Below are 26,265 nucleotides of genomic sequence, written 5' to 3'. Positions count from 1 at the left end.
GAGATTCCTGGCAATTGGTACCTTAAAAAGTTATTCTTGTTTGAAATCAGTCCAAGTGATGTCAATTTTCCTACATGATGATCTCAACAATGATATATACACGCCTCATGTTTTAAACACTTCATTTCCACCTATTTTTATTTCTATCTCTCTCCTCTTATCATCTATCACATCCCATATTTTCTCTCTTACTTTTTCTTTTCTTCCTATCTCTCTTCTCCTCCACCTCTCTTCACCTCATCTTAGAGGTGTGAACATAACATTATTCTGATATCTTTTGCTCACCAGCCTACGTGGTGGGCCTAGTCAGCTAAGGAGAGTTCATGTTGAATTTTTGCATCCCTTTCATTGCTTCTCTTCCCTTTACTCCATAACCACACCTCGTCCTAATCACCACTGTGCCTCCTTCCCATCTCCTGGAGGATCATCCCCCCATGAACCAACCCAAACTCTCAACCTAGAAATAATATCAAAACTTTATGTGCAAATCCCTTCTTTGAAATCTCCATCCCTCTCAGCCAAATCTAAACCCGAAACCACCCCTGCCTGAAATCGGTCCAACCAACCCTTCCCCTTCCCTAATTTCGACATCACTAGCATCCTTAGACGTAGACCCCATCACACAATCAGTTTAGCATTATTCCAAATTATAGCATCAAATTAGCACTATTCCTAGATTTCAAATTTGCATCTCGCAAATCTTTCTCAGTGAACCTTTGTCCCATAGAATAACTCAAGGGTAGTAGGTGAAACCTTGTCTGATGATCTTACCCAACGAAAACCTGTATTCTCCAACTTCGGAATGGTGCCAGACTTGCGTGCCTAAGGTACTTAGCCCCGAGGTCCTAGGATCGAGTCTGGGGAAGGTAAAAAAAATACTCGCTAGAGGGGGAGATTAAATATTCTACATGTACATTGCGGGGAAAGCCCGAAGGTTGGTGACACCTCGGATGTTACAAAATGCACCATATTTGATTTTGTTGGTTGTGAGCTAATATCCATCAAAATGAGAGGTAGAGATTTTCCTATAGAGTGGCAACATAATGCGCAATGCATGCTTTTCCAAATGCAGTAGAAGCTTCAAATAAAGATAAGTTTGAGGTAGACAATTTCTAAGACGAAAAAAATGAAAACGAAGAAAATGAGTGATAATACTGATTTTTCGGTTAGAGGAACCAATTAGTGGCGGAACTAGGATATAAAAATTGAGGGGGCCAAAATAAATAAGATTTCAATTCATGTCTATATAATATAAAAATAAAGATTAAACTAATTCATATACATTGAGGTTTTTTTTGTTACAATATAGTGAGAATTTATTATAAGTTAGAATAATAATTTTAAAATTTTACATTTCCTTTTATAATTTTTTTGATTTTTTAAATATTCTTGTACCTTTAAATAACATTTTTTATAACTGTTCTCACAAGACTTTTATTTGAAAAGGAATTTAATTTTTTACTCTTAATTATTATTTTTTGAGAAAAATTGACCACATTCAAATGTTATCTTAAAAATATATTTTTTACCTTTAAACGTCATTTTTAATTATTTTGACAAGTTGATTAAAAAAAATTGACAAGACTTTTTATCTAAGCTCTTGTTAGTTATGTAAAATAGTTAATAGGCTGAGTTCAAAAAAATAGTTAATTGGCTAGTTAAATCTAAAATAACGAAAAAAAATTAGCAAGGCAGGATTTGAACCTGGTACCTTGCGTTAAAAGGGGAAAGCAGAAACCGCTGGGGCTCTGTTATTTGCTATAATATTAATATTTATAGTACATATACAAGAAAGTTTATAAAGTTTGGGAGGGCCATGGCCCTCCCCTGTCACAACATAATTCCGCCATTCCATGTTTCTTGTTGTTGCGTTATGAAAAGTACAATGTTGCTACATATTAACCTTAAAGTTGCAAAATCTGCAAGCATATATGGTTGGAGAGCTGCTGTTCAGGAGGAGATGAATGTGATTGAAAAAAGTGAAACTTGACAACTTGTAAACAAGCCAAGTAATCAAATCTAGACCCGTTGCTTTGCATTTTGATGATTTGGTGGACATTATTCGTAAAAAATTCAAGCATGACATAGGAGAACAATTTCAGAAGTAAAGAAAGTAAGCTTGGAGCACGGCAGCTCTGAGAGGCAAATTGTTGATATTGTGAACCATGCTCTTTCAAAAGAGCAAGTTTAAAGTCCTAAAAGGGGAGTAATAATAATTATTTCCTAACTAAGTTACTTATTAAGTCATGATAACCTGGTAGTAATAATCTCCATTAGGTATTAACGACTGAGTGACTTTATGTATAGAAAAATGCAAATTTTGTTGTTAAATTCTTTTAGTTTGAAGACCCTTCATATGGTCTGTTTGTACATCTATAATGCAAATTTTGTTGTTAAATTCTTTTAGTTTAGAAGACCCTTCATATGGTCTGTTTGTACATCTATAAGTGCTTGTAAGCTATCAATGAAAAAACTTAAAACCGTTCTAAAAAAAGCTTACAATATCGTTTATTCGTTTGTAAGTCTGCGTTTTCTAGTTTTTCCACAGCTTTACTATGTTTTTCGAACATAATTCGACGCCCTTCTTGTGTTTCTATGGCTATTTCATGTTTAACCAGAATTGAAACAATGAACATTAATAAATAAATTTAATGATTTAATCATCGGTTCAATTTTTAAAATCTTAGAACAACTCTTAGTCCGCTAGTTGTCCTATCCCCATGTAACCTATCTTTCTAGTTTCTACTTCAAACTAGCTGTGTTCACGAGTTTAGTTCGGAAGCGAAGTGAAATAAAATTCAAATTGATTATATTTCAATAATGTATCTCTTAAAACTAATATAAACTCTTTTTACAATTGTAGTGCATCAAAATTAAATTACATGAGTTTAGATTATTTTAAATTTTTAACACGTAACCCCTTATCATTAATTAATTAGTTAAGCTAGCATGTACAAAAAAGATGTGTATAAAAAATCTAAAAAATATTCATGTGTTATTTCCCATAAAGGATCTGCATTCGCCGAAGTTAGGCGTCTGTGACCATCTGATCTTAAACGAATGACTCTGATTTAAGAGGTTATTGTGCGCTTAAAATCATCATATTTGAACCAGAGCCATCCGATTAAGATCAGGCGGTCAAAGACCCCTAACTTCAAGAAATGTAGGATTCTTTGACTGCAGCAAATCCGAATTTGAAGGATTAGCCATGGAGGAATTCATTCCTCACTCATGAGGAGCTTCTAGTATTTGATTTCGGGACAACGTAGGAGAGAAAATATACAGTAATAAAAGGTAAAAACTTACATGAAGTTTCTTATGTCCATTTTGTCAAGTTTTCCTTTGAATCAATGACAAGTAAACTTTACTTCTAACAATAAATCACATTCACTACGACTTTATTCACTAAACCTTTAAATATTGACAAATATTACTAAAGTCTATAGACAAAATCATACATTTGCTGGACAGAAACATCCACCTCTCAAGAAAAGTAAAAAAAAAAAAAAAATTATTCGCCTGCACATTTCACATACTATGGATATGAATGGTAGAAACTATGTAAAGAAACATTTAGTTTACATCATCGCAAAGAATGAAAAAATGGCATCTATTGCAATCTTGTTTCATTAACATCCGGCAGCTTTCAAGAATTTATCATAGGGGCTTGAAGGTGGTAATATCAAAGAATTTTGCTGCACGTGGTCATGTGAAAGGAGGGGGACTTGATCCTGCACTTTAAGTTGCTTCTGAGACACTAACTTCAAATCACCTTTTGAATATTCTAGTGCCTACACAATGACACATTACAGACAAATAAGGTTAACTATATTTTCACACCCTATTTTTCTGAGGTGCGGAGGAGAGAGATAGAACGAGAAAACAAAGAGAAATTGAGAGATAATCGTATGTGACTAAAAAGGAAGACATGAAAACGGGTTTTGACTTCTACTTTTAGATATAATTTTGTTTTCAGTCCCCCAATGTTAATATCTTACTATTAACCAGTGATGTGGCTAACAAGGAGTTACAGCAACATTAACACGTGGCCAGAGTAATCTTATGTGACCTATTTTACTTAATAGTCAGGTCTAATGGCTAGCTATTAATAAAAAATTCTCACTGCCATGCAATTCAACTTGGGGAGACCTCATGTGTCAGTGAGATTTTTTTTATTAATAGAGCTAGTTATCAAATCTAACTTGCCAACAAAATTGGGTCACATGAAATTATTTTGTACATGTTGCAATGATAACAAGACTCCCTGTTAGCTACATCACCCGTTAACAAATGTGAGATATTAACAGTGAGGACTGAGTCTAAAATTATATGTAAGAGTAGAGATGAAAACCATGAAAATTAAATGGTAGAGACTAAAACAAAATCTAAGAATAAAATGAAGGACTAAAAACTTATTTAAACTTATTTAAACTTTTTTAATAATTAAATTTTGGTCAATAACTAGTTCGGGCCCTACCTAAGATACTAAACCAGGAAATCCAAATACATCCTGAAGATATATTCATTCATAACATACACTTTTCTAATACTGAAAAAATAAATTTTGTAAAAGTTTCTGACCTTAAAAGGTAGAGGGGGAACTTCTACTTCACTTTTACTTGAAAGAACTATGGCCTTAGTCTTCTGTTGGTGCTTGAAACTGTGAATGACTGACATCTTCTGTTGTTTCCCTGTTACAAGGGCCTCACACTGGTTCTTCATTTGGTCATAAGGTAGAGGAGTAGAGGAAGTGGAGAAACTTGCAACTTGCCGTGCGGTTTCCAAAACCTGTCCATGCAATAATGCCCATAGTATCTTTAAGGAAAGAAGAAACAGTATCCATTCTCGGGCAGAAGTATAAAGATAGAATTGAAATTCAAACACATTCCAATCAGCTAGATTCTAGAATTAAAAGTGTATCAGATTTTACCGATTCCAAGAGTTGATTAACTCCTAAAACATCAGGGTGGTTGGATGAAAGTGATGTTTTGCGGTCTGACAGACTGCCACTAGGTTCAGGCCCAGTCTCTTCATTCATCAAATCATCTGGACCCATTATCTAGAAAACCAATCACCGTGTTTGTCAGACAAGTTTTCAAGAGCTATAAAATTGAGATGCAATTTTTGAGAATTCTACCTCATCAAAATCTAGGAACTCAATCTGAGCAAGTGGAGAGCAATGCCTTGGTGTCTCCATAAACAAGGGAGGTCCCGATGGATATGCATCATCTGGGGAGAAACCCTGTAGAAGTTGATTCTTTATGCTGGACAACTCATCCTGGAAAATATGGAAAAAATCATGTTATTTCCACATAACTATACACAGCCTACAGATTCCTCTGCATGCAAACCTACTACCATTTCTGATAAAATGTCCACACTCTACATATCTCACATGATATGCGCAAGTATTATTTTTAGGAGAATTTGTTTTGATATGTAATTTACGGAACAAATGTGTGCGTGTACTACTGGAACACAACAAATACGTAAAAAAGTTGAACCAAAAGCAACCAATTAACGGCTTATATTCAATCATTACTGAACACTTGATCAGACATTCAATTTATTATCTTATATCCTTTATCACTGGCATATTTATCAGTAAAGCAAACCAGAATGCAATCTGTCCTCCATACCCTTCTACATTTATTCTGTTTTTTATTTGTTGCTCATATCACCACCCATCTATTTGAGCACGTAAAAATCCTTATGTTTTTCTTTACATATTTTCCCTTTTACATACATAAGAGAATATCAAAACCACATCTCTTTAGGGTATAATCTAATTGACTACTAACTTAGGGAAAAAGTACCACTATTAATTGTCAAAGCACATTAAAGTAGCATATGTGAGCCCAAGCAAATTTATATTACCTCAGATAATTTTGCAAATTTAGTCAGAAAGTATGATATTACAGTCTCTTTCAACAGCTTGTCATCCAATGCTACAGCTGAAAGTGACTTCATAGCAGCAACTTCATCTTCCTGAGAACCATAAACTATCCTCTCTGATTCTATACAAACAGCCTGCAGCCGAATATCATCGACTAGTTCAAGAAAAGGATCTACCTGTGGATTTATGGCTTTGATTAGTTAATCTAATTATAATAAAAATTGGAAAACAGATAATGACACTAAATTTTAAACAGAAGCTGAAGAACAAGGATGTAGGTGGAATGGGGATCAAATCAAGAGATTAGGGGAGGAAACTAACTGTTGCCTCTGTCAGGGACGCTTTAACTTTTGGAATTAGATCAGGGAAATTGCCTGCCTTTGCAGAGAATATAAGCATGTACGAAGCCAAGGTAAAAAGAGACCTCCTACGAGATGGCTGTAAGCCTCCTTTAACAGACATGTAAAGAAACACGTCAGAAAATGTCTATCATAGAAAATATAATTCTCAGTAAATAAGTTTCACATGTAGCAGAATATTCAAAAACGCTTAAAATGGATTCCATTCTTGCTTCCGTTCCCCGTGGGAAAGAACATTCCTTTGTTTGTTATAAAAAAAAGTCAGGAATGATGAATCCATTCCAAACTTCAATTCCATAGAGACAGGAATTCTTTGTTCTTCCTTCATAGAGAGTAAAAAATCACCAGTATCCCACTTACCTTCTTGGTACAAAGATACGCTTCTGAGGGAGAATGCCAATTGGAAACATCTTACCAAAGCCATGTAACTGGATGTCTGTTGAAAGCATTAACATGAACTTCGAGAAATTAATCATGTGATATCACTTGGCTCTAGACGCTTCCAAGATTAACTAAAAAAATGTAATATACATAAATTTTTCTTCGTTTCTGAAAAGGTGAAAACTCTTGTTGGATTTCTTGTGGCTGGCACTAATGCTGGTGCCAATTTCACACCAAATTGAACTCTTTTCTAAATTGTTCTTATGATTTATTTCACTTTCATAAACTGTAATATTACAAGTGCCAAGAAATTTCTGAAATGGTACTAAACAATTGAAACAATTCTAATGCGTAAAAATTAAGCAAACTGAGCTAAATGAGTTTTGGTACTTCACTTATCATAAATCTGCACTTGGTATGCACAAATCTAACCTTAGAACGAGTAAACAATAAAGCAATGCTGTAAGTGTGTGCCATTGCCTCATAGCTTGCAGGGATATTGTCCACGGATGTTGCCTGAACCCAGATTGAAGAGAGCAAGAGACTCACTTGGTGACTGCTCAACCTAAGAGAACTTAGATCCTGAAAATTTCAGGCATAAAAGCATTTGTTAGGATTTAGGATCTACAGCAAGGAAATAATCATGGTCCAGATTATCAGAAAAAGAAAAAATAATCAACCAAACTAACTGAACTGAGTGTCTAACATAACTAAATTCAATCATTTAAGATTAATCCATGAATAGGAGCTGCATACCCTCACCTGTAACGCCCCGATTTCTCGAGTGTCACACAGTAAACCAAACATCACCATTTTCGTAAAGAATTTTCGTCGTTCAATTATTAATCTTGAATTAATGACAAAAGTTCATTTATTGCGAAACTCTTGAAACTTTACGAAATAAACTTGCGGAATAAATAAGACATGCATTTCTGAATAAAAATAACTCTTAATTAAAAGAAACCATAATTCAAAAGTACATAAATGAAACCTTGGGCAAAAGCCCTACATCAAAGTACATCAAAAGAAATCCCTGAAAATAACAACTGATAAAAGATAGTTCAGCACTACGAAACACTCGACCCCCAGCATGGCAACATCAGTCACTCGTCGAGCCAACCGCACTGTCTCTGGCGTTTCTTCACAGGAGTCCTGACCTCTGGTGCATCTCCATTACCCTCTGTCTCGGCAACCCAGGTCAGCTACTGCAACGAACCGTGGAGCAAAACCCTCCATATGCTCAGTAGGAACTGGAAGAGACTCTGGAGGCGGAACTGGAAAGTCGCCAATGCGTGCCCACCAGTCTGGTGCCCCGATCGCCCGTGAAGAACCCTCCTCTCCTGCAGCCCACTGAGGAGAGTTCGAGCAAGAACCCTCATCTCCTGGATGCAAGAAGCGGCATGGTGCAAAGGGCATCTTGACCTTGCCCCACTCCATGATCTGTGTCTCGACGACGTTCCCGTGTCGGTCACGTCCCGTAATTGTAGCGCTGCCGACATAAAGGCGACATTCCTAGGCAGAGTCGGTCTGTCAGGCATTTTCCTTGTGTTGATCATGTAAGTCTATCGTCCAAGAGGTCACTGCGCTCTTGACCTTCACCATCTGGGCCCCCCCAGAATAACACATAAACAAGTAACAGGGTCAGATCTCATGTTCTCATATAAACATACACATATCCATGTAATTCTCATAAATAACAAGATTTAATAAGGAAAATCTTTAAGTTATATCACAGTCAGTCACCTAAGTTTCAGTTAGGCTAACGACCTCACCATTCACACAACCACCTCAACACCAATTGCCAAATCACGATCATCCGCAGATGAACAATTCTCGGAGGGGACCACAGTACAACACAGTACAACCCTCAATCACGTGGAGCCGCAATCACAAGCTGATGTACCTGGGGTTGCCGAGACGGAGGGTAATGGAGATGCACCAGAGGTCAGGGCTCCTGTGAAGAAACGCCAGAGACAGTGCGGTTGGCTCGACGAGTGACTGATGTTGCCATGTTGGGGGTTGAGTGTTTCGTAGTGCTGAACTATCTTCTATCAGTTGTTATTTTCAGGGATTTCTTTTGATGTACTTTAATGTAGGGCTTTTGCCCAAGGTTTAATTTATGTACTATTGAATTATGGTTTCTTTTAATTAAGAGTTATTTTTATTCAGTAATGTATGTCTTATTTATTCCGTGAGTTATTTCGTAAAGTTTCAAGAGTTTCGCAATAAATGAACTTTTCTCATTAATTCAAGATTAATAATTGAACGACGAAAATTCTCTACGAAAATGGTGACGTTTGGTTTACTGTGTGACACTCGAGAAATCGGGGCGTTACAATTGGTATCAGAGCCGACCTCTCCCAGTACGGTGTGGTTCGAGGACGAACCAAGCGGAAGTTGGTGGGCCTGTGTCGCCCGGGGCCGACGAGGGCGGGGAGTGATCGCCGGTGCAGTGAGGCACGGACAAGGAGCGGCTCCTGGCAGGCTTCTAGGCGGAGGGGCACATGAAATAACCGATCTCACACCCGAACAAGAGGTATTCCTAGACTGTATAGGGATGGATTATATAGTTGAGGAGGGCATAAGAGATTTGATTGGTACTACTCATGACAACAAGTTGCAACTTCTTTTCGGGAGCCCAACTCATAAGAACTCCATGGTTAAGTGTGCTAGCCTTGGAGCAATATTATGATGGGTGACCTCCTGGGAAGTTTTCCCGGGAAGCGCACGAGTGAGGACAAAGCGCGCTGAAAAGACTCTTGTTGTTACCGTGAGGCTAGTCGTCAAGTCAGGATGTTACATCACCCCCTCCGAGAATAAAAAAACAGAATTAAATACAAACAATTATGATAAGTAAAAAAATTCTTACTTCTTTTCCATCAGTTAGCACAGGAGTGAAAAACTTCTTCCCACTAACACCTACTATTAGCTTTTCTTCAACCACCTTTCCATTCAAATGTTCTTCTCCGGAAAAACTTTCATTGGAGAAGCTGTTACTCTGTACCTTCTTAGCAATCGTTTTTTGGTCTAACCAAGGAGAAACCATGGATGGCATAAGCACCATAGAGAATACACTATGCGCTCCAATTTGTGTTTCGTGGTCGGGATGAGCCATGGCCAGTAGCAATTGGTGAAACAAGGCATCAGGGAAAGTCTGTAAAGGGCCAAAAATAACACAAAAGTTTAAGACAATTCACTAAAGCTAAGCATGTAGAAAAACTATTCTTAGTCTAAGTAAGAACAGTTACCTTCTGGTGATATGACACATTGGGAATGGAAGTGATTAATTTTGCAGTTTGATAGACAACAGACATTGTTGTTCTTGCTGTGATAGGATTCGTGGAGAAACTCTCTAGCACCACGGCCATCAAATCAAGAATTGGTCCTACATCCCCAACCTGTCATAGTAGAAGCAGTGAAATAATGCTTTGCAACATACTCAACCCTAATACTTCTTTTGGAATTTAGTTGTTTATAACATTGAGACATTTTCTAATAAGAAAAGAGAGGAAAAATTTGTAAATAGTAAGCTATCTTCCACAAAAGTCAGAAATTCACAGGTAGTTTTTCTACATTCTTGTCAGGAGATTGGTAACCAAAATAAGGCAAAAAAATCCTCTGCTGTAGAAAGAACAGATAACAAATTGGATATACAAACATCTAGAATCTAAGAAACTTCACTCATAAATCACAGCTAAGGCCCCACAATGATGTAAAGTTTGAGAGACAAACAAAAAATTGATGCATAAAAGTTAGCATACTTACCTTTGTCGAAAGTTGTAATATACACCTTTCTAAGGCAGACTGAAGTTCAGTATTAAGCTTAAATGCATCATTTCCTATGCTGGATGCTTCAGCTGAATTTTGTAGGCACTTCCTTAAACGTTTGATGAGGTCAGATATTGCACCAATGATTGGAACTGAAGTCTGATGCTTCACATTTTGTGCAAGCTGTGTGGTTGTTTTAATAATATCAATCTGAAGGATAGGCTGCTTTGCAACATTCTTATGATCCAAATGCTTGACCAAAATGGTCAACAGAAGATGGGAGTTATCACCTAGTGTTCAAAAAGTGGTAATCAATTACATAGAAAAATAGAGATAACTTCATATTTAAGGAAAATGAAAACATGGAATGTCACAAGAATACCTGATTCTGTTAAAAGGGATTGCAAATACATCAAAACACAATAAGCAACCCCCTTTTCAGAAGACCAACGGTTTTCCATATCAAAATTGTGAAACAGAGGTTCCAGGACACGCCGCACAGTTGTAGCTTCCTTTGCCAATTTGGCTATATTATACAAGCAAACCTTTGACCAATAACCAGGATCTTTAGCAATAGTAATACCCCTGCAAAAGTGGTGAACAAAAAGGGCTGTCAGGACTCAGGATCATTGTTGTTGGCTTCATAATAAAGAAAGAGGGGAGAAAACTAAGAAGACATACAACTTGGACTCTTTCTCAGTTCCTGCCACAACATGCAGCATGGAAGGATCCTTCTTGGTGACATCTGGTAAATAATGTAGATGGTCTTCTTCTTTAGGAAATCCTTGAACCAACTGGTTTTGAGATTGTGAATTCAGATTCTCTACCTGGCCAAGGTCGGATTTGGATTGGAGATCCATGTAATTCTCCAATATCGCTGAAATAATCTATTCCAAAAATCCACCCACCCAACAAGAAACAAAAAGAAAATAATTAGACCGACAAAAACAAACTTTTAGCGTCAAGACTAAACAAGAAAAAAATTGAAGACCCAAGTTGTGGATAAAATTTTGGAATAAATAAATGAATACACAGATACTAAACTTCAATTTAATGCAACCCTTCGTTTGATGTCACTTCTGGTATCACTATCTGTCAACAGATTTAATGAATAAAAGTGCAAAATAATACTCACTTTGTCAAAATCCATGGAAAGATGTGAGTGCTCACCCATGAACTGCACCTGACCAAAATAACACAGTGGGAGAGAACAAAAGGATCAGGGGAAGGTACAAGTGACCTTGAAAAGCAACTAACAAGCATGAGGTACCGTGGTAGGAACAAGGTAACTGCTAACCGACTCAAATGATTTAAATATATGGATATCAGTATGAAGATGTTTAATATTAACATTTATTAACCAGAAGCGACCAAAACTACTCATGACCATCCTAGTCATTCATTTATTAAATAATCTCAGGAGAACCAGAGAGCACCATTTTGCAAAAGTAATCAAGGTTTGTCGATTATTGTGTACTGATATTGATCAGAAGTGACCAAAACTGCTCATGACCATCCTTGTCATTCATATATTTTATAATCTCTGCATCCAGAGAGCACATTTTGGCAAAAGTAATCAAGGTTTGTCGATTCTTGTATATGGATCAACAAAGAAAAATAAGTCCTTATGTTTGTATACTTACGAAAATGCATAAGTAAATTGTGCAAGAAGTAACAAATGAACAAGCAAAGAAGCATTACCATATAGGATAGAGCTTGAAGTCCAGCAGAACGTAAAAGCAGAGCTCGTTCATCATCTCCAGCTTCTTGAGCCAATTGACATAGTTTCGGGATAAAAACCTCTAAGTTGAACATGCATGTACTATCTGTCTGATTTTAATCAAAAGGACAATATCACAAAATTATGGCACTAAAAAATGTGGAAAATAAATAATTTAATGCACTTCTAGTCTTAATACCAAGGTTGTCAAACTCGAGAGTCTACGCAAACTCGTTTTGGGGAGGTAAACTCGTTTCGTCGAGTTGACTCGTAGACTCATAAGAGTCTACCAAAAAAAACTTAGTAAAACCTGTCATGATGTATAAAGAACACATTCTACAACCATCAAGGAGACATTAACCCAATAAATTCAAAATCCAACCTCGTGATAAAGCAAAGTTAAACAAAGCACATAAACAACCAAAGTACCAAGAGTGCATAATTCACAATAAAGTCTTAAAGAGAGCTCAAAATTTGAAGCGGCGGCGATGACTTGCAGCGCCAACATGGCTACTCCTAGGGTTCAAAAGAGAATAAGAATATTTGATTGAAATGAGAAACCCTATCTTTCTTTTAGTCTTTGTTGAAAACTTTTCCTGAAAACCCAAAATAACTCCTCTTAATAGGGGGATCTAGTGCGAAATTCGTTTTCTCGGTGACTCATAGCCTCGGTGTGGAATCGTGAGTCTATGTGAGTTTATCGAGTCAGCAAGAGTTTGCTAGATTTCAGGAATTTTAGAGTTTGCTTGCGAGTTGACTCGTTTTAAACACCTAGAATCGTAAGATTCTAAGAGTCAACTCGAGAGTTTGGCAACCTTGCTTAGTACTATAGCTAATGTGTGATTTTGGTTAGTCTCTAGGTTTTTCATTGTTACAATTAAGTCCCACCATTCTCCTTAAAACTCCCAACTCTTAAATTTTCATTTTATATACTAACTACTCCCAAATTTAATCAATTAAACCATTTGAGACATTCTTCCACTCAAAACTTACCAATCAAAATAATAAATTTCATAAAACAAACAAAAAACTAAATTTACCGCATCTTCAAACATTATATTATACAATACAACATGCTTTCAATTTTTCATCAATTTTTCACTAAATTCATGACTTTTAAAACTTCTAAAATTTACATATCCCAAATCCATAACAAACCCCCAAATATATAAACACACTTCAAGATTCAGGTATATAAAAATTGACTGAATGACCAATTTTTTTAATTTTTAAATTAGCTCTTCACAAACGCAAAAAAAAGAAAACTAGGGGGACCAACATTGTGCATAATCACAATTAGAGGACCAAAGTGCAATTAATCTAAAAAAACTAAACATTATCTATAAAATGCAATGTTTATCAAGTAGCAAGACCTATAAAGTAGACTGTGGAGTTAAATTAAAAGCAGTGAATTTGCTCTTGAACTCACAACATGTACATGGGTCAATACTCAATAGTAATACCACATAATTTAAAATTTTTAACACTAACAAGTCAGGACGATTGAATATCCAAATACCTGGCAGTCAATAAATTCAACAAGAGTGTTGCAACCTAAGATCTGCATCTCATCTGCTCGAGTTTGCTTCAAAAGAGTCCGAATGATCTCTAATAAACTGTTGGCAAATAGCGGCCTGTAAGATTACAAAGCACCTTTTGAATATTATTACTTGGAAAAATGAAAAGTAGAGCCCAACATGGGAAAATTAAATGAAACAAATCTTTATTGAATGAAGCTTAAGTCACTAGAAAATAGGAGGACAACTTGATACTGAATGACCCTGCCTTGGAACACATGAAAATTCTATTAAGAAAAAATTCAGTGTGAAATCATGTTTTAAAATAAGGGTTTCCCATGGTATAAACTAAGATCACTCGTTCAAAGTAAATTCATCATATAATTTTTTACCGATAATCCCATATACACAAGCTTTTACACGAACAATACCAAGTGAAAGGAGACCCTCAGTAAAGAAAGGATACGTGAGAACGAATAAGGGGGAACAGATACCCACTGACGTAACTGGTTATAGTTGTTGGTATAGCATAACAGAATAGTATAAATAGAAATGGAGGAAATTGGAATTGGTAGCTTGTATCTCAGTCAGATAGTGGCCTGGGCTTGTGTGCATTTGGTATTTCTTAGTTTCCGTAAGCAGTAATTGATCATAATATCATATTGATATTGAGTTGGTGAGCTGAAACCCTAATAAATGGTGCATTTTCCTTTCTTTTCTGGGAATCAGTTCAATTACCTGGACACAAAAAACTCATAATTGTCCATAAATTTTAAAATGGTTTCAGCAATGTAATACTCTTATGGTGCATTGATAGGATGAACAGTGCGCATGAACAGTGATCGTGAACAGTAGCAGTTAGAAAGTTATTATTTGATTATTTGTTGGGTTAGTTATTTACATCAGTTTATGTTAGTTATGTTCTATCAAAACTGCCTAGGGGTGGTTATTAAATTTCTAGTTATAAATAGGAGTTGTGGCTGTTAGTTTAGACATTCAGAAATTGGGTGGTTGTCATAGGGAGAGACTGGACTCTCAAAATTCCAGAATTTGTAGGAGAGAACTGGCTCTCGAACACCAGTACTTCCATAAATATTCTGTAATAAATTCGGTTCCTATCAAATCCATCATTTTGCCCCAATTCGTCAATTTAGGATTCGATGGGGAGAGAAGGCTGCCTCAAAAACCACTGTATTCATGTTTTTGCACGGCGGTAACTGCCAAACGCCCGCCGGCTAAGCCACCAGACGTCTTTGTCAGTGATCACAACACATTGGGCTGTATTCCATGCCATTTGGTAACCGCCAAACGACCTCCGGCAAAGCCACCAGATTCAGGCTTCCTTCGTGTGATAACAGTTCAGAATCTGTGGGCAGAGTGCAAGAAACTTTCCAGATTATCACCTTGGGGACAAGGTGGGTGTTTTAGGGCGGGGTATTGATAGGGCACTGTGTGAACAGTGCTCGTGAACAGTGCCTGCAGTAGCAGTTAGAGGTTGTTTTTATTTAAATTGGGTCAGTTATTATTTGCTAGTTGTGTCTGGTTGTAACTGTCTAGGGGTGGTTATTAATAAGGGGTTGTGTTTGTTTATTTGTTTCATTCAGAAGTTGTGTTTAGGAGAGGGTCTGGACTCTCGAATTCCAGAATTAGGAGAGGCTGGCTCTCGAAAACCAGTGCTTTGTACAATTTCTCTATAATATAATTCTGTTCCTATCAATTTGGTATCAGAGCACCATCCAGGTGCTGTGGTGCAATTGAATCGTGAAGAAATGGAGAAGAAGACAACAATTAAGAAGAGGGAAGGTAAGGCGTTTCCAACCTTTGATGGTAAAGAGGCTTACTGGTGGTTGATCAAAGTGGAGCAGCACTGTGAGGCCATGGAAATGGCTGAAGAGAAGAAGTTCTCGGAGGCTGAGATGGCTTTGACGGGAGATGCTTTCGTCTGGTGGTATTTCTGGAAAAGAAGAAACCAGAATGCAAAATGGTGGGATTTTGTGAAGGCTTTACTGAAGAAATTCCAACCAGAAATGGATCCTGACATACCAGTATATGTTAAAGATTCTAGAGAGGAAGAAAGCCCAAGGATAAATGAAGTCTTGGAGAATGCAAGAGAAGGCCATTTAGTAGAATCAAAATCAGAGATGATAGAGACCACAGTAGAGGCGGAGAAATCCTTAACCTTTGAGATGCAAAGACCCAATCTTGAAGCAGAGGTTGTAAGAAGAGGTGATGGAGTGAGTCTTGGACCCCGGTGGAGAAAGCATCGAAAGATCCATCAACAACCGAAGACGATGAAGAGACGCAAGTCTCTGAATAAAGAAGGGGAGCCAAGACAGAGGAATGGTATGTGGGTCAAATGTCTTTCAAGGATCAAGCATCTTCCACCACAGGCATTGAACAGACTGCAACACTTGGCATCTGCAGAGATGATCTTGTTGAAAGAGGGGAAGACAGGAACAAAATGGGCTGCGTTAAGTGGTTTGACCAACTTCAAACAGTGGGATCCGGAGGAGGTATTTTTCAGAGTCAAACTCCAGAAGTACTGATTAAAACTGCAGAACATTTGGAGCAGCCAACCTACATTGAAGGAGCATTGCCTACTTCCCACCTTGAGGACAAGGTGGATCTTTTAGGGCGGGGTATTGATAGGATGAACAGTGCGCATGAACAGTGATCGTGAACAGTAGCAGTTAGAAAGTTATTATTTGATTATTTGTTGGGGTAGTTATTGGGTTAGTTATTTACATCAGTTTATGTTAGTTATGTTCTATCAAAACTGCCTAGGGGTGGTTATTAAATTTCTAGTTATAAATAGGAGTTGTGGCTGTTAGTTTAGACATTCAGAAATTGGGTGGTTGTCATAGGGAGAGACTGGACTCTCAAAATTCCAGAATTTGTAGGAGAGAATTGGCTCTCGAACACCAGTACTTCCATAAATATTCTGTAATAAATTCGGTTCCTATCATGCATGAATCTTGGAATTTGAAAGATAAACATCCTCCCTGATACTGCTTTTTGTTTCAACAAACTTAGTTGGGAGCAAATAACAATTCAATCAAGAAAATGCACATACAAGGCATAAAACTTACATCTGCTCCTTACATGAGGATAACAATTTCCTGTATATGCCCAACACAACTTTCACTGAGCCAAGGCTTTCATTGCGCAAATCCTTATAACATCTTTGCTCCAAGTTTTCAGTAATCTGCCAAGATAAAACACCACATAAACTTGGGGTTATGTAAAGAGATCACAATTCCATGCTGAAAATAAAAAAAGACTCAGAGCTTAAACTGATTTAATGGAGTTTGTTTAAATTCGATTAAATGTCAAATGAAGTTTGTTTAAACGCCATGCATGTCAAAACTGAAATTAGGTGAAGACATGCTAAAAAACATTCAACACATAAGAGGTAAGAAATATCATTAAGGTCTCACATTGACTAGAGATATGGCTAAATAAGTCCTTATATAGGGTAGCATAATCTTCAACCCTGAGCTAGCTTTTGGGTAGTTAAGCATAACCCAAATTCTAAGATTGGTATCATAACTTATCATAGATCCGTTTCCTGGAGACCACTCATATATGGGCCACTCGCAGATGTCCATTTCTGCAAATTCAACGCTCCTGATGTCCATCCCCAGTCGTGAGGGTGTGTGTCAAGGTCCCACATTGACTAGAGATATGGCTAAATAAGTCCTTATTAAGGGTTAAACAATCCTCACCCCTGAGCTAGCTTTTGGGGAACAGTTAGGTATAATCCAAATCCTAAGAAATACATTCAAAAGCCATCTTTTCTTATTTAAACTATGAAATGACAATTACTTCCTCAATATAGCCTCATTCAAATTATTAAAAGACCAAGTTTTTCTTTAATAAAAATCCTGAAATTAAATCAAAAATATTCCAAACATTACAAACCAGTACTTCAAAATTCATCACTGAAATTCTCAGTGCTTAAATTTCCTGCCCCATGCCATAATTTTATTTATTAGTGATTACATGAAACAACTGTACAAGAAGATTAAAAAAAAGGAGACCTTTAACAGTGATATTACCTTGGGAATTCTCAATGGATTCTTAGAAGCATACTCACAGAGCTTTCCAATTTTCCTATCATTAAGTTCAGCAACCTGGAAAACATAGTAATCATCAGAAAATTCTTGGCTCTAAAGCACTCTAAATCTTTGTTAAATTCAAATTTCTTCACTAGTATAAGAATCATGTACTCATCATATTGCAACCCTAGTACCCGTACTTCTATTCAGAAAACTGAAATCTTACTATTATAATACACAACATAATAACATGACAGCCACAAAAGCAATAGCATTGATCCACAAGATGATATTACCAATAAGGGTTAGTAAACAAGCTAAATAAACAAACCATCCAATGCATACAACTGCTAATAATTGCAAAGTCAGCTTATAATTATAAGACACCCTGAGACTAATAACGACCGGACCGAGCAAAGATCACAACAACATGAGCTGAAAAATTCACCTGCTTACGCGGGAAGATATCAGTAATCAACTTCTTGTAACGCTTCACGGGTTGCCTTGATCTTGCCCGCAGAGAAGGACAGAAAACACAGAGGTTACCACAGGCGGGGACAACTCGCCTGGACATAACCCCCATTTTCCTCTGAATTCACCAAACCTCCCTTGAAACAAACAACAAATTCACATTGAAAATTGCATCCACCATTCACATTCCAGTACTGGGAAGTTAAAATTCCACACGAATTTAAGTCAAATTCAGCTCGAAATTAAAACAAAAATATAGAAACTAGATTATGAATAATTCAGAGCGTCGAATTTGAATATCAGAAACCTACCAATTGGAATTATGGAAATTCCAGTTCCTCGCAAAAATCAAGCGTCTCCGACCACGATCGAAGCTAAACTGGAAGCAAAATTTTTAGGGAAAATGCAAATTATGCTTAGAATTGAGAAAATGATAAAAAATCTTGCCAATCACTCAAATATTAAATTCAATGGGAAAATAAAATTGAAAGCATACGGAATTTTGTTTTTGAAAAGGAAAAAAGAAAAATTGTACCAGGGAAAAATAGCATGGGGTCAGAGTCAGAGGGGGCAAAAACCCTCCCCTGGCCATTGACATTAATATGAATATGATGACTTTCAAAAAAAAAAAAGAATATGATGGAAATTAACGTTTTAATTAAATGAAGAAATGCGTATCTTGTTATTAAACCATTAAAATGCTTTATTTTCTTTCTCACCTTGTATTATTATTAGTTTATTACCAATTAATTTTTTATATATGTTGTATAATTATTATGATTATTATTATTATTAAAAAGAAAATACAAATTCTTAATTTGTAAGAACAAGTTACTTTTACTCAAAAAATTGTGTGTTCGAATCGCAAGGTTGATTTACGCGTTGTGTTGTTGAGCGATATATAAAGAGGTCTATAATGAATTATGGTATTAGAGACAGATTGTGATCCGTGGTGATGACCCGAAGAGGAGTCACTCAAACTTTAAAAAAATTAATAATAATACACATTCTTCGTGGCAGGTTGATGAGTTGTGTAGTTTCTACCACGTGTCAAAAAAGATCGAACGTGGGCGATTGGGCTGTCGCGGCAAAGGAGGTCAAAAACTTGTAAGGTTTTGTCCTATTTTAATTATGTATTAAAATAATTCATAATTTAAATAGGATGTCCATTTGTTCATGACAATAACGTGGAGTTGTGATAGTGAGAACAACGCCGCAAAGTCCCAACGGTACCGAAAATAATGGGGAATTAGATTTCCCACCCCAGCCTTTAGAATTGTCACCCCACTTAAAAGTGGGGAAATACTAAATTGTCCTTCCGTGTTTTACTCCAGGATATACGCTTTCGGATTGATCTGAATGTTCAACTTTCGGATCGTATTAGTATTAGAACAGAACACGGAATCAATTCATTCACTTTCGGTATCTGGTTTGAGAGGTCCGAAACTTTAAGTTTCATATTAATCCGGTTTAGCAACTCTCGGACGTCTTAAAAAGGGGTGGGGTGGCAAATTTAATTATCAAGCAGTCCGAAACTTATAGTCCTTGAGAGATCCAAAACTTATAGTCCCGGATCACTCTTACCAGATGCAGCAGGATGCAGTTATTTTGCTTCACTTTTCAAATGCTTAATTTGGATTATGTATTGTTATTTTGCTTAACTTGGATTATGTAACTTTTCAATTTTAAAGTCATGTTATTTTTGCTGCAATTGGACTAAACTTATGGTTACTAAACTGTAATTAACTTATCCGAAAGTGTAACTCTCGGACGGAGTCCGAAACCTCAACAACTGGACTGGGGTGGAGGTTTAAGTCCTGGAGGGTAGTCCCGGCATTTTTTTAAAAAGGCTGGGGTGACAATTCTAAAGGCTGGGGTGGGAAATCTAATTCCCAAAACAATGGGTTGCTACTTTTTTATTGGATTTATCATTTAAATGAACCTCCCGCTATCTCTTTTTCTTTTTAGGAAGATTTGCATTTTGCAAGTTAGCTTATTCTCTTCTAGAATAACGGTAGTAACATTTCTCCAACACTTCCTTTTCATTATTCTCTCATTCATTACTTGAAACTTGTGTAGGGTCTACTAAAAATGTGCGTCACACTTTAAATTAGAGAGAACTATATAAACTATAACTAACGATCTAACAGATGAGCTAGCGGGTGTTGAAAAAAAAATGTCAGAGAAAATGCTAGTAGCAATACCAATGGTGATTCATGAACTACGGAGGTGTCTAGACACCCACCACCACAAAGTGGAAACCATGAAAAAATAAATAAAGAAACTCGTTTTGTGGCGGTTTTAAACCGCCAGAACCGTAAGTGTCCGAGGTGTTTGGTACTGTACAGTGGTTTATGAATCATTTTTGTAGCAATATTTTTAGCTCTACATGTCAATAATGTTGTACAAGACATACCTGAAATATGTTCGTGCGTATGTTGAAAAAGTATGTTGGTACTGCAATTTCAACAACACTATATATAGGTCACAAAAATTAAAGGGTTGGTGCAAATATTAGATCGAAGGCATCCGCAGGATTCGATTAAAGTGAGTGTTGATACCGGGTGGACAAGAACGAGTTCGTCATGTAAAGTTTTAAGGGTTGTAGAGTCAGAATGATCTCATGTAAAGAGGCACGTCAATAATGTTGCACACATTTTCGATTTCTTTGCTTTTAAATTTTGTGATGGGATAATCCTCATTCCACTATTGGTCGGCGAGAACTTATAGAGGCATGATGAGGTTCAAGTTGGCCATGCTTTTAGCTTTCAACATGATGAGGTTCCTGAGAAAAATGTGGTGAACACAAAGGAGAAAATAGAAATTGATAAGCAGTAAGGCAAGAATTCAAATAAAACTTAGATAAGGGACGAATTCAACTTTAACTTAAAAGTAAAATAAAAGTTGGGCTACTTGACACTACCTATATCTCTAACGTACCACCTTCAATTTTCGCATGTCACAATTCTCAATATGCACTTAATAAATAATAATATTTATCTCTCTTTAATATAATTTAAGTTTAAATAAAGGTATTTTAATCAAAATATTCATTAAATGATTAGTTCTTAATACGCATGTATACCTTTTCATAACCTTAAACAACTTATATTTTGTAACGAAGTATACCTTAGTTAATTCCCACTTATAGTTTACAACTTTTTAGATAAAATCAATAAAGAGAGAAAAAGAATTTTTCCTTTCTTTCTTAATCTATCTATATACTTATCTTTCATCTATAAATTGGGTAATTATTATATATGTCTAAGCACCAATCGATGGTTCTGGTTGGCAATTGTGGGAACGCAACCATGCAGGTTTAACAATTCCACTAGCAAAAGGAAAGTGGAATGGTCGAATCTATATACTTTATAAAAGAAAATCCTTATCCACAAAAATTTAACAAATAGCATTCCCATAATGATTTTCCTCCCACTCCTCTCTCTGGCTGACAAGTGTCACAGCCAGAGAGACTTTCAACATTAATTATACAAATCAATTTCCCTATAATTTTGATATTTTGTCCCCTATTAAATGACATTTCCCAAATAGAATTCATGCACAGCCCACCAAAAGCCCACAACGATGAAACAATTAAAAGGGTCATATTTGCAAAAGAAACACAAAAATCATTCAGAGTGGGAATTAGTCAATCCATTCACAGCGTTACCTGAGTTTTCGCAAACAGATATCCGATTTTTAAATGCTTGACTTTTTTCAATCATAATTCCACATTTTTCTGAGAAGTATTGCTTGCGTTACCAATGCTTGACTTTTTTAATTTATAACGAATAAATGATGGAATTGGTTTGTGCCTTTGCAAAATATATGATGGAATTAATTTTCAAAAAAGTCTCATTCTTTCCAATAGAAAACGCTGATTTCCTGTGAATGGAATTAGAAATAAATGAGGAAAACGCTGACCGCTGATTTTATTACTGAACAATCATAGGGAAAAAATTCTATTAGTGAACCCTAATATCAGAATATATATACCCCCTTATGAGACATTTCTCATCCATCATTCCCAGCATTTTCCATCATTCCTTGCATATTTCAAATTAACCTTTTTTCCTGATGGCTTCAAGAATCGACGATCTGGCCAAGATCGATGCTTCCAAAGAAACCTGGACAATTGTTGCGTAAGTCAATCATCTATAGCAAAGTCCGAGCTTATACGGCTCAAAGCTACCCTTTTCAATGGACATGATACTTATGGATGACAAGGTATACCACTTTTTTTGGAATCACTATTTTTTAATGTATTTTTTTGAATGCATTCATAAATTGCTAACTTTTCTATACTTTTAAAATTTCAGGGTTGCAAGATTCATGCTACTGTTAAGAAGACTTTGATTTATCGATTTCAGTCTTTGTTAACTGATGGAAAAGTCTACCAGATTTCATTCTTTGGTGTTGGCGAAAGCGGACGTGATTTTCGCCCAACCGAGCATCCATTCAAGATCAACTTTGATATTCAGACTTCTGTACGACTGCTTCCTAACAAGGCTATCAACATAACGCCGTACTCTTTCGTTCCACTTGTTGACATAATGTATAAGGACCTTGATACATCATTCCTTGTAGGTATTAACTCTTCTCTATCCTCTAGATTTTATAAAAAAATCTATATTAATTTTCCTTACATTTTTTTTCCGTATTTCACCAGATGTAATTGAAATTCTCACTGGAGCAAGTGGAGAACAAGAGTTCGAAAAGGATGGTACTAAACATAAGAGGATAACTATAGAACTTGACCAAGATGGGTACACCTCATGTTCGGTTCTTATTCAATTGATCGATCCTAATTTTATGTATACACAAATTAATTTCAATAATTGTTTTTGTGATTAGGGTTCGGGTTGAATGTGCTTTTTTCGGGAAATATGTTTCTGAAGTCGTTAGTTATTTTCATCTGTTGATGCAACCAATGTTGTCGTGGTTGTACAGTGTTGTAAGATCAAGTCATTTAAAGGTATTAATTAATTTTTCGGAGGTTACTAACATTGAAATTGTTTTAAACTGTTTTATTTTTAATTTTAATTTTTTTTACAGGTAAGACTAGCATCCAAAATGTTTATGGTGCTACTAGGGTTCTTTTTAATCCGCTCATTTAAGAAGCTGCCCCTCTTCGTGCTCGGTAAATTATATTCTTTTGTATTTATCACAAAAATTGATTATTTATTTTAATTAATTTTTTAATAGAGTTATTTAAATGAATCGGGATAACGTCTAATACATAGGTTCTTGGAGTCAAATGATACTGCAACACAAATTATTAGTCCGCTTCAAGACTCCGCAAAAAAAAAAACCCTTGAAGAAGATTTTCTGAAAAAGAGTGAAGGGAAAACCATCGAGCAACTCAAAGATCTTGCTGAAGTATATTGTTCACTTCATAATTCCACAATATTAATTATGTCTCCTTCAAATAACATATATTTACAGTTATTGATTACTGCATTTTTTTTTCAGAAATCATTTTGTGTTGTACTTGGTACTGTTAAGTATATTGCAGAGGGTATGGTCTGGCATTACCCTGCGTGCAAGTGTAGCAAATCGGTGTATCCTACCGATGACATGTATTTTTGTGAGCCATGTAATCGTCACGTTGTTTCTCCAGCCCACAAGTTTAGAATTCAACTAAGGGTTATGGATTCAAAAGACACGACTACCTTTGTGTTATTTGATCAGGAGGCTTCTGCTCTGCTGAACAAGTCATGTTCAGATTGGCTTGAAACTTATGTATGTATTTAAGTTAAATGGCATAACATTCATATGCAATTGTATATATAGATTATTAACGACAATAATATTTTGGTTCACTATTTCAGGGTTCTGATCCTCTCATGATTCCCACGGAAATCTTGAATTTGATTGACAAAACATATTTGTTCAAGATTGAAGTTGCAAACACTTTTCACTCAAAGTTTGAAAAGTCTTATCGTGTCAAAAAGATTTGTGCTGATCCAGAACTTATCAATAATTTTAGAGCTGCAATGGCATTCCAGCCTGTAATTAGTTGTCTGGATCCATGTATATTTTAATTTTGCAGAGTTTTACCTCATTGTTAATGGTAACTCTTATTTCAAATTATTTCAGGATGGTTCTTATCCATTTCTTACCATGACAACACCAACTTCCGGATCAAAGTCAGAGGCATCTTCGTCTGGATTGGCTAAGGTTGCCGCCTTTGTTTAAAATTCATTTACTTATATCAAACTGTGTTATTTAATGTTTATACGCTTTTAATTCTAGGATCTCAATGCTGCTTTTGTTGATGCTGGCGATCTCCAAATATATGAAGCTCAAAGTGAAAAGATTGCTGATCTACCTTCTAATACCCTTCTTTGTACCCCAACCAACGGTAAATCATTATTGTCAGATGATGTTGAGGGTGATCCAAACGCGATCAAACAGTCGTACAAAATACAAATGGAGCCTATTCAGGAGTTGAGGAATCAGAAAATAAAGGTACTCCTTAAAAATTTGTCTACACAAATCCCAAATTTGGCATTTCCATGTTATTTTTCCTTATTAATTCGATTAATTTTATTGATTATAGGACCTTCAATCTCAAATTGCGGCTATTGTTGCTGGAAATTGTGTTGGGGATCCTTCTGTTGGTGGTACTCACGGAGATCATGTTGTCGTGGTTCCTGATGCTGATGGTGGTACCAAAGCAACTCCTAATGCGAAGAGGCCAATTCATATGAGTGTAAATTCATTATATGGTTTTGGAGGAACTGGGAAAACATATGTTTGGAACACCTTATCTGCTGCTTTGCGTTCAAGGGGTCTTATTGTGTTAAATGTCGCATCCAGCGGAATAGCATCGTTGTTGTTACCCGGAGGTAGAACTGCTCATTCCAGGTTCTCTATTCCTATTTCAATAAATGAGATATCAACATGTAATCTTCGTCAAGGTTCCCCAAAAGCTGAATTATTGAAAAAAGCAAGCCTAATTATTTGGGATGAGGCACCTATGTTGAACAAACATTGCTTTGAAGCTTTGGACAGATCTCTAAATGACATTATGAAGACTAGATCTACTTATGGTTATGACATTCCATTCGGAGGGAAAGTTGTGGTACTAGGAGGCGACTTTAGACAAATACTCCCGGTTATTTCCAAAGGAAGCCGTTCGGAGATTGTGGGTTCTGCTATCAATTCTTCATATCTATGGAAGCATTGCAAGGTAATGAAGTTGACTGTTAATATGAGATTGCAAAATGCTAACTCATCTTCTTCATCAGCATAAATAAAAGAGTTTGTTGGTTGGTTGCTTCAAGTAGGAGACGGAACAGTTACAACCATTGATGAAACCGAATCACTCATTGAGATTCCTCCAGATCTTCTTATTGAACCGTGTAAGGATCCCTTACTTGAAATAGTAAATTTTTCATATCCGAAACTTTTGTTTAATTTGGAAAAAAACTCATTCTTCCAAGAAAGAGCAATCCTTGCACCAACACTTGAAAGTGTAGAGGAAATCAACAACTTTATGTTAGCTATGATTCCTGGTGAGGAAACAGAGTACTTGAATTGTGATACTCCATGCAAGTCCGATGAAGATTCGGGTGTCAATGCGGAATGGTTTACATCTGAATTCTTAAATGATTACAAATGCTCCGGAATTCCAAACCATCAAATTAAACTAAAAGTTGATGTCCCTATCATGCTCATTCGAAACATTGACCAAGCTGCAGGGTTGTGTAATGGCACTCGAATGATAGTCAACGCTTTGACTAAAGATATAATTGTTGCTACTGTTCTAAACGGAAACACGATGGGAGAAACAGCCTTTATTCCAAGGGTGGCTTAACTCCATCTAATTCTAACATTCCATTCAAATTCCAGCGCAGACAATTCTCTGTTACTTTATGTTTTGCAATGACTATAAATAAAAGTCAGGGACAGTCTTTATCTCATGTTGGATTGCATTTGCCAAGGCCTGTCTTTACTCATGGGCAATTATATGTTGCACTATCAAGAGTTAAATCTAGAAAAGGTTTGAAGATATTAATCCTAGATGACCAAGGAGTAGTTTCTAACACTACCCGCAAGTTGTCTATCAAGAAGTCTTTGAAAATATTTG

General features: G+C 36.2%; 1 protein-coding gene across 8 annotated transcripts; it reads right to left on the bottom strand.

Moving 5' to 3' along the window:
• Nucleotides 1–3,540: 3,540 nt before the first annotated feature.
• LOC130744820 (protein SEMI-ROLLED LEAF 2-like) lies at nucleotides 3,541–18,790 on the bottom strand. Of its 8 annotated transcripts, none has more exons than XM_057596971.1 (21): nucleotides 18,706–18,790; nucleotides 18,482–18,549; nucleotides 18,148–18,364; nucleotides 17,700–17,774; nucleotides 16,731–16,846; nucleotides 13,644–13,758; nucleotides 12,106–12,234; nucleotides 11,540–11,587; nucleotides 11,086–11,291; nucleotides 10,787–10,989; nucleotides 10,402–10,694; nucleotides 9,885–10,034; nucleotides 9,506–9,790; nucleotides 7,069–7,218; nucleotides 6,616–6,691; nucleotides 6,218–6,345; nucleotides 5,878–6,072; nucleotides 5,138–5,278; nucleotides 4,931–5,059; nucleotides 4,582–4,788; nucleotides 3,541–3,791 (listed from the first exon to the last, which is right to left on the bottom strand). In XM_057596971.1, the coding sequence occupies exons 3-21, from the start codon at nucleotides 18,280–18,282 to the stop codon at nucleotides 3,630–3,632; spliced, it is 2,943 nt and encodes a 980-aa protein (XP_057452954.1). In that variant the 5' UTR covers nucleotides 18,283–18,364; nucleotides 18,482–18,549; nucleotides 18,706–18,790; the 3' UTR covers nucleotides 3,541–3,629. The 8 variants fall into 8 exon arrangements, with proteins under 8 accessions (XP_057452954.1, XP_057452953.1, XP_057452957.1 ...); XM_057596970.1 differs by having other exon boundaries at nucleotides 18,148–18,307; XM_057596974.1 differs by having other exon boundaries at nucleotides 6,218–6,342; nucleotides 18,148–18,307.
• Between the last annotated feature and the right edge of the window lie 7,475 nt (nucleotides 18,791–26,265).

This window comes from Lotus japonicus, chromosome 3, assembly GCF_012489685.1.
Source record: "Lotus japonicus ecotype B-129 chromosome 3, LjGifu_v1.2".
Classification (NCBI taxonomy): Eukaryota; Viridiplantae; Streptophyta; class Magnoliopsida; order Fabales; family Fabaceae; genus Lotus; species Lotus japonicus.
This window is presented reverse-complemented; position numbering and strand designations above follow the sequence as displayed.